Below are 17,519 nucleotides of genomic sequence, written 5' to 3' on the forward strand. Positions count from 1 at the left end.
GCGTACATTGCGCGACACGATCTCTCCGCAAACGTTGGTATTCAACAAGAAGTTTTATTCGTCAAAATTAGTGCCGCATGGTTTTACTCAAAGGACAGACAATCAAGCAAGCAGAGGCAAAAGCCGAAACAAACGAACAGACGAACAAACAAACAACAACAACAATCAACTCCTCTCATGATAGGCGGGAACGCGCTGCAAATGACGAGCAAGAGGCATGTCCAACACAAACTGCGCGACATCTTCAGGTACGCGAAGATCGGGCTGCGGGACGGGTGGGACGAGTCCAAGAAGCGCATCAATGTTGCTGACACCAAGCGCTTTGGCAACTGCTGCCTCGCTCCCTTCGTGCCGCCACAGCTTGAGTCGGCACAGCGAGGAAAGTCTCAAAGGCTGCGCTTGCTCGGCCATTTGCAGAATCTGCTTGAGAGTTTCCTGGTTGGTTACTTCCACTCGGTCATGCAAGCGAGTCCACTCCTTTTTGAGTGCTCGGTCATAGGGATGCTTGACATTTGGCCAGCCACCACGTGATGATGATGAGACGAAAGCGAGGCATTTCGAAGGAGAGAGTCCCCACGCAAGCAAGCATCCGACAACCAGGCGTTGAGTCGCCGCCGCCACAAATGGATGAGCGGAATTCCACCAAGATTTGTCATCGAAAGCAGGCAGAGTACGAAAGCCTGCAAGCTCAAACTGGTAGAGCCAATTCGAAAAGTATGATGTCGGGTTGTCAATGAAGTTCTGCCGGCCAAGTTCAGGTAGCCACTCAAGCACAGTCGCCATATCCCACCCGGGCACGTTCGTGAGCCAATCAGCATAGTAACTAAGACGAAAACTGCTGTATTCGACTTCTTCAGCCTCCTCGGTCACGCCAAACTTGTCGTAAACCGTCGGACCCGTGGGCCGTGGCGGATGCACACAGTCGTACGACGCAGGCTTGCGCTCGGGATACAACCACTCCAAGACGAGCGTGACACAGTTCCACGCATTCGGTCTGCGGCGATCGACATGGTTGATCAGCCAACGAGCTAGCAGTACCTCGCGAAGACCGTGCATCTCCTGGTAGTGATGCCTTAAACAGTACCGAAGCATGTCAATGCTGGTCGAAGCACAGTGCTGAATGATATCTTTCGGTGGTCGTACACGCTCGACGAAAATCCAGTAGCGGAACAGCATGACCCACACAGCTGATGGGGTATAAAATTGGTCGCAGTACATGTCATTCCCCAACAAGGCCGTGGACAGCGTGAGGGACCGACCAACCCGAATCGTCTCCAGCGCGTCAAACAGCTCCATAATGGAGCCAGTCATGAGCGGGCTCTCAATGTCATCCCAGTACCGAGTGTAGCGGCGCGAGTGCATTACCCAGCCAGTCTGTTCACCGCCAGTCCCGCTGGAGAATGAAGCGAAATAGGGATCTGAGTCACCCCAGTGGAGTTTCGCGTCCAGAGGCACACCAGTCGCAACCAAGTCCATCTGCAGTGTCGGGTCGCGCAGCAGGTCTCCATGAAACGTGAGACGGTCGATGTTGGACTGGTTGATTGAGCACGAGGTTGCTGTGGCTTCATCGACCATGAAAATGCGAGAAGCATTGCGCTCGGCACGTCGCAGACAGCGACGTACAAAGCGGGACTTGGTGTCGATGGCGACTCCTCGATGCGAGAAGCGCACACGCTCGGCTGACTTGGATGCCACGAACGAAGGAAGCAGACGACGCCCAACTGCCCAGTTAAACTCGGGGCTCGCGTCCAGTGGATTAAAGTCGGGCTCTCGGTTCACTGGGTGGTTTTGGATAAAGCCATCCAGGGGAAAGTCTGGGATGGATTGTCAAGCAGAGTGATGCGGTAAAGCGAAGGTGAGTCGTTTGCTATTTTTTGGTTGTCGCATTGCGTTGCAGCGTTCAGTCGGTTACCTTCAGATCCATCAAAAATGTCCCACCAAAAAGACAGAGGGGCTCGATTGGAATCGGCCGTCTCGACGCCGGAGCTGGAGCCCGAGCTGGACGATGCACGCGCGGTCGTCGCTTCTGAGATGGAGCAGGATGCGCCAGGCCGCACGCCTGCTTTGGCCGCTTCTGCGACTGCGAGCGCCCATGGCGTGGGAGCCTGCTCTAACTGTGATGAGGCAGCCTCGGGTGCAGCAGCAGCAGCAGCAGCAGCAGCAGAGCCCTGCTTCAGCTGGGTCGGGACCGGTCGCTGGCACTTTAGCATGGAAATCACCCACTCCTCCGGGTCGAAGCCGGCCTCGCGGATGCTGTTCCACAACGGGTCTGTCGCGGGATCGCGCTCGTGAAGAATGCCGACATAGCCGAATCGCGCATCCTCGCGGTACATTGGGTGCCGTCGATAGTTGAGCTCGTCCAGCGTGTCGTCGTCGCTCTCCCGATCGTCAAAGCCCACAGCTGAGTCGTCGTCGCTGTCGTCATCGGTAACGATGTTCCTAGCACTGCTGTCCGAGTCGAAGCCATAAAGGTCGATGGAACTGTCAGAGTCGTCAGAGTCGTCGGACATTGGAAGCGGAACAAAAACAGAGGAAAACAAACAAACAAAAAACTGAGATTCGAACAAGGACTGCAATTTTCCCTTGTGTGCTCGTATCAAAAGGACTCCGTTTTGTTTGAGCATTATTCTTACTCTTTCTTTTTTCCTCGACATGAGACTGTACTGCACGTTGTTGCTGTTGCTGGTGTTGAGTGCATCGCTTGCATTGGCGCAGTGGTGCCACGGCTCCCGCACACCCGTGTCCTGGTACCTGATCTTCAAGCCGTCGCCCGCCGCTGACTTTATGAGGCGTTCTTAGTCAAACACATTCAGCACCTGTTGCTTTTGAGTCGCATGTTACTCGTAGTTGGTGGTTTCAAGGTTTTTGCTTGAGGGTTTTTTGGGTTGTTGTTTACTTTTGCAATCGAGCGGTGAATCCACACCTTCACACCGCCAAAAAGCACAGACAGAGGAGAATCATGCATTTCAACGACAAACACGTCAGAACATCGCCATACAGGTCACATTAGACAAACGCTCAGGCCGGCGGAACAGGAAGAGTCACAGGTACGCGCAAATCAGCTCGAACCGCGGTTGCAGCACGGTGTTCGGTACCGCGTGTGATAATGCCGGCGCCAGTGGGGAAGACATAGTACATCGGTGCAGAGAGCGGCGAATCGTACGGACCAAGCTGGAAATAGGACAGATCGAGCAAATAGGCAGTGCTATTGGAGCCTGGCACAAGCGTCACGGCAAGGATGGTGGCGTTCGCAGCAAACACTCCCGAGCTGGCGACGTCGAAGCCCAAAAGAGCAAAGCACGAAACGTCGAGAGATCCGCCAGACGCCGCGGAAAAGACCGGCTCGCTGAAGTCGGCACGAACCGTGGCGACACGCAAAGTGTCAAACGGAGCAAGCACAGTTGTGGTATTCGTGACATTCCACTGAACGAAAGCGAGCTGGAACACTGGCTCAAAGTTGAGCTGCACGGCTTGTGTGGGCTGGAAGATGGGCTGCTCATTCGCGCCTTCGACGTTAACGGCGGTGGTTGTGATTGTGTCGCCAACGGCAAGTTGCCGACCGAAAGTGACAGTGACAACCAAATGCACCTGCAGCTGCGCTTCCTCATACACGACGTTTGTGACATTTCCAGTAACGGTGCCGACCGAGGACACGGTGGGTTGCAGACGAACAGCAAAGTTGTTTGGCCACAGGCGCTTGGGACGAATCCAATCCAAACCCACAAACTGCGGAGGCGGAACGGAGGTGCGAACAACTGGATCCGAAAAGACAACCGCCAAAACCACAGTGCCATTGGTGTTGCTCGTCATTTCCAACGCAGAGAAGGGCTGGAGCACCGTGACGGCCATTGTGGGCTGCTTGATGAAGGAGAGGACGTTGTCAGCAGCTGGAGTGTCCAGTTTGGGCGCCTTGTTCAAAACCCACTCGAAGGCCGAAAGCCGCGAAACGCTCAATGGGAACGGTTTCATGATGCGAAGCATTGAGTAATCCAACTGAGTGCCTCCGGAAGGGGCTACCGGCGCGGACGTGGCCAGTTGCAAAAACATGGGAATGTACGTGTTGAACCGACGGTTGCCAGTCAACTTCCTGAAGTATTCGTTTTGCGAGTCCGGCATTGTCTGCAACATGACACGTTCTGAGCGCCGCACAGGCGTGCCAAAGGTCGAGTTCCGTCCGTAGATCTTGAAGCGCATTGGCGGCAAGGTGGTATTCGACCCTTGATCGACAGATTCCAGCCTGTTGCCGGCGCCGAGCGTAATGGAGCCATCAACCGAAACAAGGTGCAGCTCGTCGCCGTAGAACACTGGCTGCTTGTCGAGAGTGATGAGGAGGAGTGGCGAGATAATCCTGAAAAAGTGGTTCTCCCTAGTTGAGAAAGCAAACCGTTCGACGACCTGGAAGCTGGCACTGGCTTGGTCGCGTGCCCAGTCGCCAGGCTTGGTATTCTCGCAGGACCAGCGCCACCAGTCGTCGTCGTACGCGTAGTAAAACACCTTGTCGCTCCGATCGCGGCTGTACGCAAACATGTTCTCGGTCTGCGAGGGAAACATGGTACCGTGTAGCGAACGCAAGTCGCCATCCGCGTGCACTGAGCACGGCACCGCGCTTCGAGACCGGGGAATCCCTCAAATTGGTCCTTGTTCAAAACGAGCGACTCGACCTGGAGCGTCGAGTATGGGCAAGAGCCTTCGTTGCCGATCACGCTGAATTTGTACGACGGTTTCTGGGAGATGAGAATTGGCGGGAAACGCGATTGGAAGCGAATCGAGTTGTCGTCGTTGGACGCGTACATGCACGAGCAGAAGCGCTCGATGCGCAGAGCGACGACTTGGAAGGCTGCCAGAGCATTGCACGGAGAGACAAAGACAGACAGAGGACAAACAGCACAGGATCAAATGAGTGTCAGGTACAGGCTTGCGTTGAGACAGAGGCAACGCAGTATGCAACCAAACGGGGGAAACTTTTGAAAACTTACACATGGAATCGCCCTCATAGGTTTGCATCGGAAAATCATGGGTGGCGTTCGAATAGTCAAGACGAACACCCAGGAATCGACTTGTGCTGCTAAGCACGCTGACCTGCGACGAGATTGCCGAGGGCGCGGAGGCAGCCGCAGTCGTGGCGCGAAGCCGATAGCCTTCGTTGACACCGGTGAGCTGGTCCAGCGTGACAAAGTCTCCATAGCGCAAAACTGTCTCATCGCCGGTGAAGTCACGGTCGCCGCCATCGCCGCAGTTTGCTCCACTCACAGACTCGCAGTAGCTCGCAAGGTAGGATGCAAGAAGCGTCTGCTTGTCGGCAATGTGGGGGTCTTCAGGAAAGAGAAGGGCGTCCAGGAGCTCGATGATTGGCGCCACTTGCATGCGAATGGGAACCGGGTTGCTTCCGACAGTGCGCGCCCAGTCCTTGAGAGAGGTCAACAGATCGTCGGCCGAGAATTGACCGAGGCCTGGCTCACCGCCGATAAACCACTCGGTCGATTTTGAGGTTGAGGACATTGACATGGAGCGCGCTTGCTGAGACAACTTCATGGACATGTCAAAGCCAATCGATGCCGAGAATGCCCCAAACCCGCCAGAGATTTCCGTTGCAACAGTGGATCCCGTGACAGTTTCGTCCAACGTGGCTGCTTCGCTCATGTCGATGGAAAATCGCTGCATGCCACGGCCGCCCATCGTCACCTCGTGCATGTAGTGCGTGCCAAATGTTTCCAACAAATCGTCGTACGCTGAGCACTCAACAGGGAAGCAACGGACATCAGGGTCCGCGTCCGGATTGACTGTGATGCAGCATTGACTAAACAACGCGGGGGGGTGTGAGACGCTGCACTGCGTGGCGAAACTCGGCCGTGAGCTTGAGCGGCAATGTGTCCTCGAGCCGCGCACGGTATGACACTGTTTCCGCACGAGAGTCCAAAAACATGCTCTCACGCTTGAGCATCGAGTCGCGAACCTGCTGGTATGACTCGCTGGCAGAGAACGATCCCTTGGCGAACGGACCATACGAAGCACTTGCACGAATCTTCAGGTCGCTCTCGAGCGTGGTCTTGTAGCTTTGCTCGGAACGAACAAGCTTCGAACTTGACTCAAATCGGTTGACTGGCTCCATGATGACATCCACGTTATCTGGAACATAGAACTTGCCGTCGGCTGTCATGCGGCGCTCTGCATGCTCCAACACCATGATGGACGCGCGGATGCCAGGGTCGACCTCTGTGCCAGTGCTCTGAGGGTTGCCGCGAACGACGTCGTAGCCTCGCCCGAGATAGGCAATGTTCTGCAGACCTGATTCGGGCGCAAATGGGGCTCGAAGCAGGGTTTCGGCTGTGATACCAGGCAGCAAGTCAACCAGTGGCCGTCAGCAAGCAGAAGTGCGCTCAAGTAGAGGTTGCGTCAAACAGCAACCCCACTCGTCTCTCTCTCTCTTTTTTCCTTCTATTTGCCCCACCACCACCACCACCACCACCACCGACACCAGTTACAAGCACCATCACCACCCATCGAACAACTCGCGCACTCACCTTCAAGCAGCGAAGTCTTGGCCTGAGCTGCCTCGGCGGCCGCACGAGTCTCCATGACACCTTCCTTCATTCGTGCCTGACTTAGCGTTGTATGGAGTGTGGCTGTAAGACGTGCGAAGAGTTGTGTGAGGCAAGTGAGACGCAATTCTGTTCATGCGCACAAATGGCTTCATTCGTGCCTGACTTAGCGTTGTATGGAGTGTGGCTGTAAGACGTGCGAAGAGTTGTGTGAGGCAAGTGAGACGCAATTCTGTTCATGCGCACAAATGGAACCAACCTTGGTGTTGCTCGCTCAGCAGCTGTGCAAACTCTGTCCGCTCGTTCTGAGCAACGATGCGGCTTCCGCGCATGCACGCGGACTCAGCTCATTAGCGTGGCCACAACATCTCGGCTTGATCACACAACAAAGACACTCACTGTCAGCGCGACTGGCTCTGGAAGGACAGAGTCAATGTACATAAAGTCAGCCTCAGGCGACGGCTTGAAGATCAGGTACCAGGACACGGGTGTGCGGGAGCCGTGGCACCACTGCGCCAATGCAAGCGATGCACTCAACACCAGCAACAGCAACAACGTGCAGTACAGTCTCATGTCGAGGAAAAAAGAAAGAGTAAGAATAATGCTCAAACAAAACGGAGTCCTTTTGATACGAGCACACAAGGGAAAATTGCAGTCCTTGTTCGAATCTCAGTTTTTTGTTTGTTTGTTTTCCTCTGTTTTTGTTCCGCTTCCAATGTCCGACGACTCTGACGACTCTGACAGTTCCATCGACCTTTATGGCTTCGACTCGGACAGCAGTGCTAGGAACATCGTTACCGATGACGACAGCGACGACGACTCAGCTGTGGGCTTTGACGATCGGGAGAGCGACGACGACACGCTGGACGAGCTCAACTATCGACGGCACCCAATGTACCGCGAGGATGCGCGATTCGGCTATGTCGGCATTCTTCACGAGCGCGATCCCGCGACAGACCCGTTGTGGAACAGCATCCGCGAGGCCGGCTTCGACCCGGAGGAGTGGGTGATTTCCATGCTAAAGTGCCAGCGACCGGTCCCGACCCAGCTGAAGCAGGGCTCTGCTGCTGCTGCTGCTGCTGCACCCGAGGCTGCCTCATCACAGTTAGAGCAGGCTCCCACGCCATGGGCGCTCGCAGTCGCAGAAGCGGCCAAAGCAGGCGTGCGGCCTGGCGCATCCTGCTCCATCTCAGAAGCGACGACCGCGCGTGCATCGTCCAGCTCGGGCTCCAGCTCCGGCGTCGAGACGGCCGATTCCAATCGAGCCCCTCTGTCTTTTTGGTGGGACATTTTTGATGGATCTGAAGGTAACCGACTGAACGCTGCAACGCAATGCGACAACCAAAAAATAGCAAACGACTCACCTTCGCTTTACCGCATCACTCTGCTTGACAATCCATCCCAGACTTTCCCCTGGATGGCTTTATCCAAAACCACCCAGTGAACCGAGAGCCCGACTTTAATCCACTGGACGCGAGCCCCGAGTTTAACTGGGCAGTTGGGCGTCGTCTGCTTCCTTCGTTCGTGGCATCCAAGTCGGCCGAGCGTGTGCGCTTCTCGCATCGAGGAGTCGCCATCGACACCAAGTCCCGATTTGTACGTCGCTGTCTGCGGCGTGCCGAGCGCAACGCTTCGAGCATTTTCATGGTCGATGAAGCCACAGCAACCTCGTGCTCAATCAACCAGTCCAACATCGACCGTCTCACGTTTCATGGAGACCTGCTGCGCGACCCGACACTGCAGATGGACTTGGTTGCGACTGGTGTGCCTCTGAGCGCGAAACTCTACTGGGGTGACTCAGGTCCCTATTTCGCTTCATTCCCCAGCGGGACTGGCAGTGAACAGACTGGCTGGGTAATGCACTCGCGCCGCTACACTCGGTACTGGGATGACATTGAGAGCCCGCTCATGACTGGCTCCATCATGGAGCTGTTTGACGCGCTGGAGTCGCTTCGCATTGGTCGGTACTGCGATGGAGACTACCATACGCTGTCCACAGCCTTGAACGGGAATTACATGAACTGCGACGAATTTTATCCCCCCTCGGCTGTGTGGGTTATGCTCCTCCGATATTGGATTGTCGTCGAGCGTGTACGACCACCGCAAGACGTCATTGATCACTGCGCCACGACCAGCATTGACATGCTTCGGTACTGTTTAACTCACCACTACGAGGACATGCACGGTCTTCGCGAGGAACTGCTGGCGTGGTGGCTGAAGAAACACGTCAATCGCCGCAGACTGAATGCCTGGAATTGTGTCACGCTCGTCTTGGAGTGGTTGTACCCCGAGCGCAAGCCTGCGTCGTACGACTGTGTGCATCCGCCACGGCCCACGGGTCCGACGGTTTACGACAAGTTTGGCGTGACCGAGGAGGCTGAAGAAGTCGTTTGCGGTGTTCCTTTTGGGTACTATGCCGATTGGTTCAAGGAGGCGGCGGGGTGGGATATGGCACCTGTGCTCGAGTGGCTACCTGAACTTGGCCAGCAGAACTTCATTGACAGACCGACACTGTACTTTTCGAATTGGCTCTACCAGTTTGAGCTTGCAGGCTTTCGTACTTTGCCTGCTTTCGGTTCTAGTTGGTCCGGCGATGCTCATCCATTTGCCTTGGCGGCGAGTCGACGCTTGGTTGTGGGATGCCTGCTCGCGTGGGGACACTCTCCTTCGAAATGCCTCGATTTCGTGTCATCAGCATCATCACATCTTTTCTGGCCAACTGTCAAGCATCCCTATGACCGAGCACTTGAAAAGGAGTGGGCTCGCTTGTCTGACCGAGTGGACGCAACCAACCAGAAAACTCTCAAGCAGATTCTGCAAATGGCCGAGCAAGCGCAGCCTTTGAGACTTTCCTCGCTGTGCCGACTCAAACTGTGGCGGCACGAAGGGAGCGAGGCAGCAGTTGCCAAAGCGCTCGGTGTCAGCAACATTGATGCGCTTCTTGGACTCGTCCCACCCGTCCCGCAGCCCGATCTTCGCGTACCTGAAGATGTCGCGCAGTTTGTGTTGGACATGCCTCTTGCTCGTCATTTGCAGCGTGTTCCCGCTTACCATGATGAGTTGTGATTGTTGTCGTTGTTTGTTTGTTTGTTTGTTTGTTTGTTTGTTTGTTTGTTTGTTTGTTTGTGCTTTGAATACAGTACAGCATGCGACACATGTTTGGACGAGTACAACTTTGTGCCGAATCACGACGTTTGCGACGAGCATTTTCAGAAATGGTCGTCGAGCCAGTCTTATTTTTCACTCGTGGTCCCACCTGCACCAATCACACCGCCGCAAAATGTCGCAATTCAACGTCGACACCAACTTGATTACGCTTACGCGCCACATGATCCACGAGCAGAAGCAGCACCCGAACGCGAAGGGCGACTTTACGCTTGTGCTGGCGTCCATCCAGCTCGGCTGCAAGTTTGTCACCTCGCTCGTTCGCCGCGCCGGCATTGCCAAGCTGTGAGGTTTCTTTTTTTTTTTTTGCATGCCCGCTGCTCGCCCACCTGCGCTTCTTCATCCATCGTCAACGTGTCGGTTGAGTGTGACAAGCCGGTTGTTCATTTTCGTACTACTGTGCTTGTGCTTTTTGGATGTGTCCGTCCTAAACCATTCGCTACTACTGCGACTCGCAACCCAGCCCGGGCGTGCAGCAACGCGATGCATGCTCACGTTGATAGTCTCGGCGAGGTGTAACAGGCGAAAGGGGGCAGGGAAGGGGGCAGAGGGGGCGGGTTGGTCAGGGAGGTCCGCAATGTCACGCCTCAGTTCCTGACGCTTTAAAGTTCAACAGACTGACTGACGCTCCTCGTTTGCTGGTTTATCGTTGCGTTCTGACATTTTTGTGTTGTTTTGCTTTGTGTGTTGTTGTTGCTGTTGTTGCTGTTGCTGCTGGTAGGAATGGCACTGCAGGCACCGCAGACACGAACGCGTCGGGCGAAACGCAAAAGAAGCTCGACGTCCTTGCCGACGAGATTTTCATCAACGCGCTCGCGTCCTCGGGCAAGGTCGCCGTCATGGTCTCTGAGGAACAGGAGAAGGCCATCGTCTACGAAGACGGCCGTGTAAGTCCCGCGTCTGCGCACGCGTTTGGGGCTGGGTGGTCGTGCAGCGCATCAAACTGATCTTCGTTGTGTTGTGCTTTTCAGGGCCCGTACATTGTCGTGTTCGACCCTCTCGACGGCTCGTCCAACATTGACGCTGGTGTCAGCATCGGCACCATCTTTGGCGTCTATCAACTGGTAAGCAACCCCATCCACTCGTCAACGATGACAACTGTGAGAGTGCGCGATGGGGTCACAGTCCCAACATTGTCGGTTTCTTTTTTTTTTTTTTTTTTTTGTTGCTCCGCTTTCGCTTGTCGTTTGCTCCGTTGAGCATTGCTCGAGTGCGTATCAGAAGGGTGTTGAGTTGATTCACATGCTCTTGTCTTTTTCTGCTGTTTGAGCCTTTGAGGGGCAGAGCACGCAAGCCCAGGTTGGTCGCTAACGCTCCACTCACTCGCACGTGAAAACCAAAAAAAAAAAAAAAAAAGCGAAAAAAAAAAAAGACGAAAAAAAAAAAACCCAAAAAAAAAGCTCCGTTTTCGACAAAAACCTACTCATCTTGAATTTTTGTGCCAATGGAACTGACAATGTATGCGCATGTTTTGTGCAACAGCATGACGGCGAGAAGCCCTCTGAGGAGGCAGCCCTGCGCCCTGGCCGCGAGCTGGTTTGCGGTGGTTACTGCATGTACGGCAGCTCGACCAACCTCGTCCTCTCGTTCGGCAACGGCGTTCACGGCTACACCCTGGATCCCACTCTGGGCGAGTTCGTGCTGACCCACGAGAACGTAAGACTGCCATTGATTGATTTGACACTGTTGTGGGGCAAAGGTTTTGCTGTAGTGGCCTTTTTTTTTTTTTTTTTTTTTTTTTTTTTTGTTTTGAAAACCGCGACACTCAAAAACACACTCCTCTCGATTCTCCCACCTAGATCCGCATCCCATCGCGAGGAAAGATCTACTCCATCAATGAGGGCAACTCGATTTACTGGGAGAAGCAAACCTCGCAGTGGGTCAATGGCGTCAAGAACCCCGAGAAGGGCAAATCCCCGTACTCTCTCCGATACATCGGTAGCATGGTCGCCGACATCCACCGCACCCTCTTGTACGGAGGTGTGTTCTTGTACCCCGGCGACAGCAAGAGCCCCAAGGGCAAGCTGCGTGTCTTGTACGAGGTCTTCCCCATGTCCTTCCTCATCGAGGCTGCCGGCGGCCGTGCATCGAACGGCAAGCACTCCGCCCTCGACATCGTGCCCAAGAGCATCCACGAGCGTTCGCCCGTCTTCCTTGGCTCGAAGGAGGATATCGAGGACATTGAGAAGCTTGCTTAAAGCTGCCCAGGGTTTTGTTTGTTTTTTGCTTGTGTTTTGCGGCTGTTGGGCCATTCTCGTTTGCTTGTTTGTTTTTTATTTTTGAGTTTTGACATTACATGGCGTAGGCATGTTTCTCCCATGCTTGATCACAATCCATCACGTTCGCGGAAAGTTTGTTCGATCTACTCTATGTCTGTTTGTTTGTTTGTTTTGAAAAGGCTTCTGAAATTGGGCCACCTTCGACGCACTGTACTTTTCAATGAACATGTTGTGCATTACAAGAAATAAACACCTGAAACCAAGAGATTTTGCTCAAATATCAATGCGGCCAACTTCCCCGCGGACAGCATTCTGTTGGCGGAAGGTGCCAATTGTACTGATAGGATGGCCGGACGACCTCCTGTTTGGCGCAAATACGATTCCCACTCCCTGGTTCTCTCGATCGCTTGTACTTGTCAATGATGTCGGCCGGCAGCAGCGGATGGCTCACCAAGTATCTGTCGTCACAGCCTCGCGATTTGAATTCCGTGTCAAAGCGCGGATCATGAACTCGATGAATTAGCAAAGGTGCAAGCCACGTCCCGACGGAGAGATCTGCATCATGACCCCAATCAACAACCTGACAGGTGAGGTTTTTTTTTTTTTTTTTTTTTTTTTTTTTTTTTTTTTTTTTTTGTTTTTGCGCCCACCAGTTTCCTTCCCTTTGTCGTCAACTTCAAAAGGCATCCGTTACCTTCGTTAAAGTACAACTGCAGTAGTGGTGCCGTGCGTGCTATGTGCCCAACAAGATCTTGGGAAAGAACATAACCACCACCCAGCGCATAGGGCAGGTAGTTGTTTGAGAGAAACCAGGACGATTCTCCCCACTTGCCAGCCTTCTTGACAGGTGCGCGACCGTCCATAAAGCCCCAGTACAGCCTCTCTCGATGCAGTGTAATGGCAAGATTGCGGTCAGCCGGGCCAATCCGTTCCGGACGGGCGGTGTGGAGCATGGGTGGGAAGACGGTCGTGGGCACGAACGCCGGACCCAGGACTTGGGTGATGCTGTCCTCCTGCTCGACAGCGTGCAGTAGTGGTACCATCACATCAAGTCGGACATACGAGTCCATATCGCACTTGAGGAGGAAGCTGTAGGTGAACGGCAGCGATTCAATGGCGCGCATCGAATGCAGCACTTTGAGCGAGAGCCGACTATAGCCATCGGGCACGGCAGGCAGGAACAGCAGATCGCCGTGCTGGTCTTGTTCATCCATCAGGGAGATCAGCAGCCGCTGCTTTGCGTCCTTGTCCATGGACGAGTCCGAGTAGTCGTTCTCGGACGGATCCAAGCCCGAAGTGCCAATCGCAAAGAAATGTCTCACGCTGGCCGGTCGCTTGACCGCCGTGGTTGCAGCCCCCGAGGCCAACCATTCTTGCTCAAACGCCCGCCATAGCGGCATGTCGTCTTCGAGGTACTGATCCAGACCGTCAAAGTCGGCGCCAGGAATTGGCAAATCCAACTCATCCACGAGTTCGCCATCGAGCGATGCATCGGCGGGAGCTCCTGCTTGTGGGGCTGCCATCTTTTTCTGCTGCGCTAGCGCCTGTTCACGGGCTCGAGCCTCTTGCTCCTTTGAGAAGGGGCGAATCGTGTTCACGAGCTGCGTTTCCAATCGCAGCCACGTATCCCGCAGAATATTACGCATGGCCTTTGTATTCGGGCCGCTTGGAATGACCACAACTAGAGTATAGTGCGGGAGCGTCTATCAGTATGCATGTTGAATGAACAACGGTAATGTGAGAGTGTACGACTTGACAACGGTTTTTGCCGAAAGTCTTTTCGGCAGTACGCTTGGCGATCTTGGCTTTTGTCCCCGTTCCACCGCCCGGTGGGTACTGTAGCCAACAAGTGACAACTCAAAGCCGCCCATTCGTTTGCTATTGCAACGACGCGGTACCTCCTTTGCCCTCCACCCTCCTCCGGTTGCTCAGGGAACAAAACCGGTTTTGACCTTTTTTTCGCATCTGGATGCTTTTTTCTGTTATTTTTGTTTCCCCCCCCCCTTTCCAATCAAGTATCGCCCAACAGTGGGGACTGCACTGCATCGCTTACATCCGAATCGACATTGCTAAACAGTGCAATGGTGCTCGCAGCCAGATCCTCAACGGTGGTCGCATCGCCCAGCTGGCGGGTGTGCTTTGGGACACGGAACGGTGCCTGCACTTCCTCCCTCTGGGCCACGTCGTTGCGCTTGCCCGGCGCCGCTTGCTGCTGGTGCTGCTGCTGCTGCTGCAGCTGTTGCTGTTGTGGTTGTTGCTGCAGTGGGTTTTGCCCGCGTCGCAGCAGCTGTTGTTGTTGTTGCTGTGCTGGTGTGTCTGCGTTCGTTGCGGATTGCTGCTGCTCCCAAGCCGGCCGTTGTGAGCGGCTGCCGTGGTAGTACGCCGCGCCACAGACCAGCCCAGCAACAACCATCATCAGAGTCGCCACGATCGTGACCACGGGACCTCGGCGGCACAACCGCTGCAGCGCTCGCATGACCATCGGAGTCAGTTTAGTTGCTGGAAATCCAAGTGTGAAATCACAGTTGAAGACGACTGATCCGAAACAAAACACTCTAGCTTTGCGAAGACAAGACAAAGAATCAGCAGAATAACAATAGACGAGTGAAAGTCCAGTTCTCTATTCTAGATTGGTTTCGTTTCGCTCAGACGCTCAGCATCAGACAAACGGAGCTCCAAACCAACAAAACCCAAAAACCCATAAAATGGTGTCAATCAACCTGCGCGACCCCGTTCGGCGCATGCAGATGCAGGTGATTGTCGCCACCTGGTTTGCCTATGCTGCGACCTACCTTCTCCGCAAGCCCGTTAGGTACCTCCTCGTTTTCACAGCATCAAACCGTGTGTGTGTGTGTGTGTGTGAGTTGCTGATTTTTTTTTTTTTTTTTTTTTTTTTTTTTGGGTTTGTTTGATGGCAGCGTTGTCAAGAACGCCATGGCAGAGGAGCTCCAGATGAGCACCGCGGTGCTTGGCTTGCTCGACACGGCCTTCCTGATGCCATACGCAGCACTGCAGCTCGTCATTGCCCCGTTCGCAGACCGTGTTGTGAGTCGATGGACCTGTTGTGGTTGTCCATTTTGGCTACTTTGCTGCGGGTGTGCGGCTGCGGCTGCCTAACCCCTCCCACCACCTTCGCCTCGCCGTTCTACCAGTGAATGAAAAGAGCAGCCACAGCAGCGTCTGATTGGGGTTGTGGGCCTGCGAGGCTCAAGCGAGCCCTGGAAACTCGTTTCAGAAAAAGTCGTTTCCAATCGTTTGGGTTTTCGGTGTCGGCGTGGCAAATCAACCTTCTGCTCTTGCTCACACTGCTGCATTGCGAGTGCGACTCGCTTCCAGTGCGTTCTCTGCGCTGGCTGAATGGAAGACAGCTCTACTCACCGAGGGAGCAGGAGTCTGCTGATGAGTTGCATCGACCATCCCCCCTCCCATACGTTTCACTCCTCACTCAAGGTTCTGCCTTGCCCGTTCGTCTTGTTTGTCTTGTTTGCTCGGTTTGCTTGTCTGACTATCCGCATCATTGATGCTTGAACTGCAGGGCGCACGGCGCATCCTGACAGCGGCCTTGATTGGTGCTGCCGTTTCAATGTTTGCCCTTGGATGGCAATCAAACCAGATGGTCATTCTCCTCATGCTGTTTGGCAACGGACTGTCTCAGGTTGGTTCTGCGTCTTTCTTTTGTCATGATACTTGCTCCCGCAGTGGGGGTTTGTTTTTTTTGACTCCCATCTCGACTGACTGATTTAAACCGTTCAATCCATCCTCAGTCGAGCTCGTGGCCCAGTTGCGTCAAGGCGCTGGCTCCGTGGATTCCTGAAGAAAACCGCGGCGTCGTGTTTGGCCTCTGGGGTACCTGCCAGTCGATTGGCGGCGTTCTCGGAACGCTGATTGCCGTCCACCAGTTCCAGACGGGCACTTGGCGCGACACCTTCTTCCTGCCTTCAGCGATCGTTTTTGTTATCGGAGTGGCGCAATTCTTCTTGACAAAGACACCTCAAGAAGCTCACATGCAGCCACCAAATGAACGTGCTGCAGCAAAAGCAGTAAGACTCCCCTCATTTTTTTTCTGTTTTTTTTTTTTTTTTTTTTTTTTTTTTTTTTTTTTTTTTTTTTTTTTTTTTTTTTTTTTTTTTTTTGGGGGAGCTTTGCACTGAAATCTTCCTCTTCGCCTTCCTTCCTTCCTTCCATTGTTGACGCTCACAGCTCTCGGATGCCCACTCGGTCGCGGTAGTGGATAAAATCACCCTTTGGGAGGCCATTAAAATCCCAACGTTTGTGAACGTCTGCACGGCCTTTTTCTCAGTCAAGCTCGTCCGATATTGTCTGCTGATGTGGCTGCCAATGTACTTTTTGAAGCACCTGAACTTTGACATTGCGACTGCCGGAGTCATGTCGACCACTTTTGAGCTTGTAGGTGGTTTGTCGGCATGACCTTTTTTTTCGTTTTCGTTTTCGTTTTCTTCTTTTTGCTTTTGTTCTCGTCGAGCCGTTGTGTCTCACTCTGGTCTGCCTTCTCTTCGCTACTTGATCGACTTTCCGTGTTGCTATCAGGGTGGCGCCATTGGCACTCCGTTCATCGGATTGCTCTCCGATCGGGTCTTCCATGGCAAAAAGCTTGCGACCACTTTTTGGTCGCAAACCTTGTCTGGCGTCTTCCTCGTCTTCTTCATTGCTGTCACTCCCTACAGTCGCTTCCTGGGCTCTATTTGCATGGGTCTCGTGGGCGTCTTTTCCACGGGTCCCGACATGATGATTACTGGTGAGTGAAGGCCTCGTTTTTTTTTTTTTTCATCATGGTGGTGGATTTCTAATGCTGTGCGCCGTCGGACGTTATACGTTCCATGGCATAGGTCCAATTGCCACCGAACTTGGCGAGTATCAAGGTCGCAACGTTCAAGCATCTGTTGCTGGTTTTATTAACGGTAAGGAAGTGCGCATCTGGTTTGTTGACCATTTTTCAAATCGCTCGGGCGCACTCATCGCGACTCCGCCGCATGGCTCTCGTGTTTCCTTGCTCGATGCGCCTTTTTGACAGGTCTTGGCGGCATTGGTGCAGTCATTCAAGGCCCACTGATTGGCGGCATTGCCGACTTTTTTGGCTGGTCGGGCGTGCTCATGTTCATCATGGTGCTCTCGTTCTTTGCCGCCGCCTGTTTGCTCCCTGCTCTTCGATACGAGCGACGCCGCTCCATGGGGCTCGGCACTGGCTAATTTATTTTCGGAATGTCTGCTCGGGCGGGAGGCTTTCCGCCACCATTCTTCTTTTCAGCAAGTTTCTCTCAGTCCTGTACAATCTTGCATGCACTGTGTTCTACGCGTTGGACTACATCATCCAACCTTTAGGCTTCTCTACATCAAACCATGTATTGAAATGTAATCGACAACTTTTTTTTTTTCTTTTTCTTGTGTGGTTTCTTTTTGGTGGTTGTTGTTTGTGATTTCGTTCAAGACTGCAAAGCTCGCAGTTGATGCCTGAAAAAAGCTACTGGAAGGCCGAAGCAAACATCAGTAACAACCAGAATCTGAGCAGGCAAGCAAGCATTCCGGTCCGCTCTCAGAAAAGCAGCACAGTTTGGTTTAGCGTTCTCTCTCTCTTCTC

At 53.7% G+C, this 17,519-nt stretch overlaps 6 protein-coding genes across 6 annotated transcripts; 3 read left to right on the forward strand and 3 right to left on the reverse strand.

The window, feature by feature from the left end:
* Positions 1-60: 60 nt before the first annotated feature.
* Positions 61-2,561, reverse strand: CAOG_03643 (hypothetical protein). The gene is made up of 2 exons (XM_004363314.2): positions 1,913-2,561; positions 61-1,814 (listed from the first exon to the last, which is right to left on the reverse strand). Exons 1-2 carry the CDS (start codon positions 2,508-2,510, stop codon positions 166-168), a joined length of 2,247 nt encoding a protein of 748 aa, XP_004363371.1. The 5' UTR covers positions 2,511-2,561; the 3' UTR covers positions 61-165.
* A 457-nt stretch (positions 2,562-3,018) lies between these two features.
* Positions 3,019-6,871, reverse strand: CAOG_03644 (hypothetical protein; the record flags this gene model as incomplete). The annotated part of the gene is made up of 6 exons (XM_004363315.1): positions 3,019-4,536; positions 4,662-4,837; positions 4,977-5,729; positions 5,824-6,324; positions 6,522-6,623; positions 6,799-6,871. The coding sequence occupies 6 exons, from the start codon at positions 6,869-6,871 to the stop codon at positions 3,019-3,021; spliced, it is 3,123 nt and encodes a 1,040-aa protein (XP_004363372.1).
* A 383-nt stretch (positions 6,872-7,254) lies between these two features.
* Positions 7,255-9,121, forward strand: CAOG_08732 (hypothetical protein; the record flags this gene model as incomplete). The annotated part of the gene is made up of 3 exons (XM_011272050.1): positions 7,255-7,846; positions 7,945-9,052; positions 9,091-9,121. The coding sequence occupies 3 exons, from the start codon at positions 7,255-7,257 to the stop codon at positions 9,119-9,121; spliced, it is 1,731 nt and encodes a 576-aa protein (XP_011270352.1).
* Positions 9,122-9,680: 559 nt separating this feature from the next.
* CAOG_03645 (fructose-1-6-bisphosphatase) lies at positions 9,681-12,188 on the forward strand. Its single transcript, XM_004363316.2, has 5 exons — positions 9,681-9,989; positions 10,426-10,591; positions 10,676-10,768; positions 11,187-11,360; positions 11,504-12,188. Exons 1-5 carry the CDS (start codon positions 9,820-9,822, stop codon positions 11,900-11,902), a joined length of 1,002 nt encoding a protein of 333 aa, XP_004363373.1. The 5' UTR covers positions 9,681-9,819; the 3' UTR covers positions 11,903-12,188.
* On the reverse strand, positions 12,105-14,448 carry CAOG_03646 (beta-1,3-galactosyltransferase 6). Its single transcript, XM_004363317.2, has 3 exons — positions 13,977-14,448; positions 12,618-13,626; positions 12,105-12,478 (listed from the first exon to the last, which is right to left on the reverse strand). Exons 1-3 carry the CDS (start codon positions 14,403-14,405, stop codon positions 12,204-12,206), a joined length of 1,713 nt encoding a protein of 570 aa, XP_004363374.2. The 5' UTR covers positions 14,406-14,448; the 3' UTR covers positions 12,105-12,203.
* Positions 14,449-14,499: 51 nt separating this feature from the next.
* CAOG_03647 (hypothetical protein) lies at positions 14,500-17,305 on the forward strand. The gene is made up of 8 exons (XM_004363318.2): positions 14,500-14,735; positions 14,842-14,968; positions 15,459-15,578; positions 15,688-15,963; positions 16,124-16,330; positions 16,472-16,679; positions 16,771-16,842; positions 16,956-17,305. Exons 1-8 carry the CDS (start codon positions 14,629-14,631, stop codon positions 17,129-17,131), a joined length of 1,293 nt encoding a protein of 430 aa, XP_004363375.1. The 5' UTR covers positions 14,500-14,628; the 3' UTR covers positions 17,132-17,305.
* The last annotated feature ends 214 nt before the right edge of the window (positions 17,306-17,519 follow it).

The sequence above is a fragment of the Capsaspora owczarzaki genome (assembly GCF_000151315.2).
Source record: "Capsaspora owczarzaki ATCC 30864 unplaced genomic scaffold supercont2.5, whole genome shotgun sequence".
Classification (NCBI taxonomy): domain Eukaryota; class Filasterea; order Ministeriida; family Capsasporidae; genus Capsaspora; species Capsaspora owczarzaki.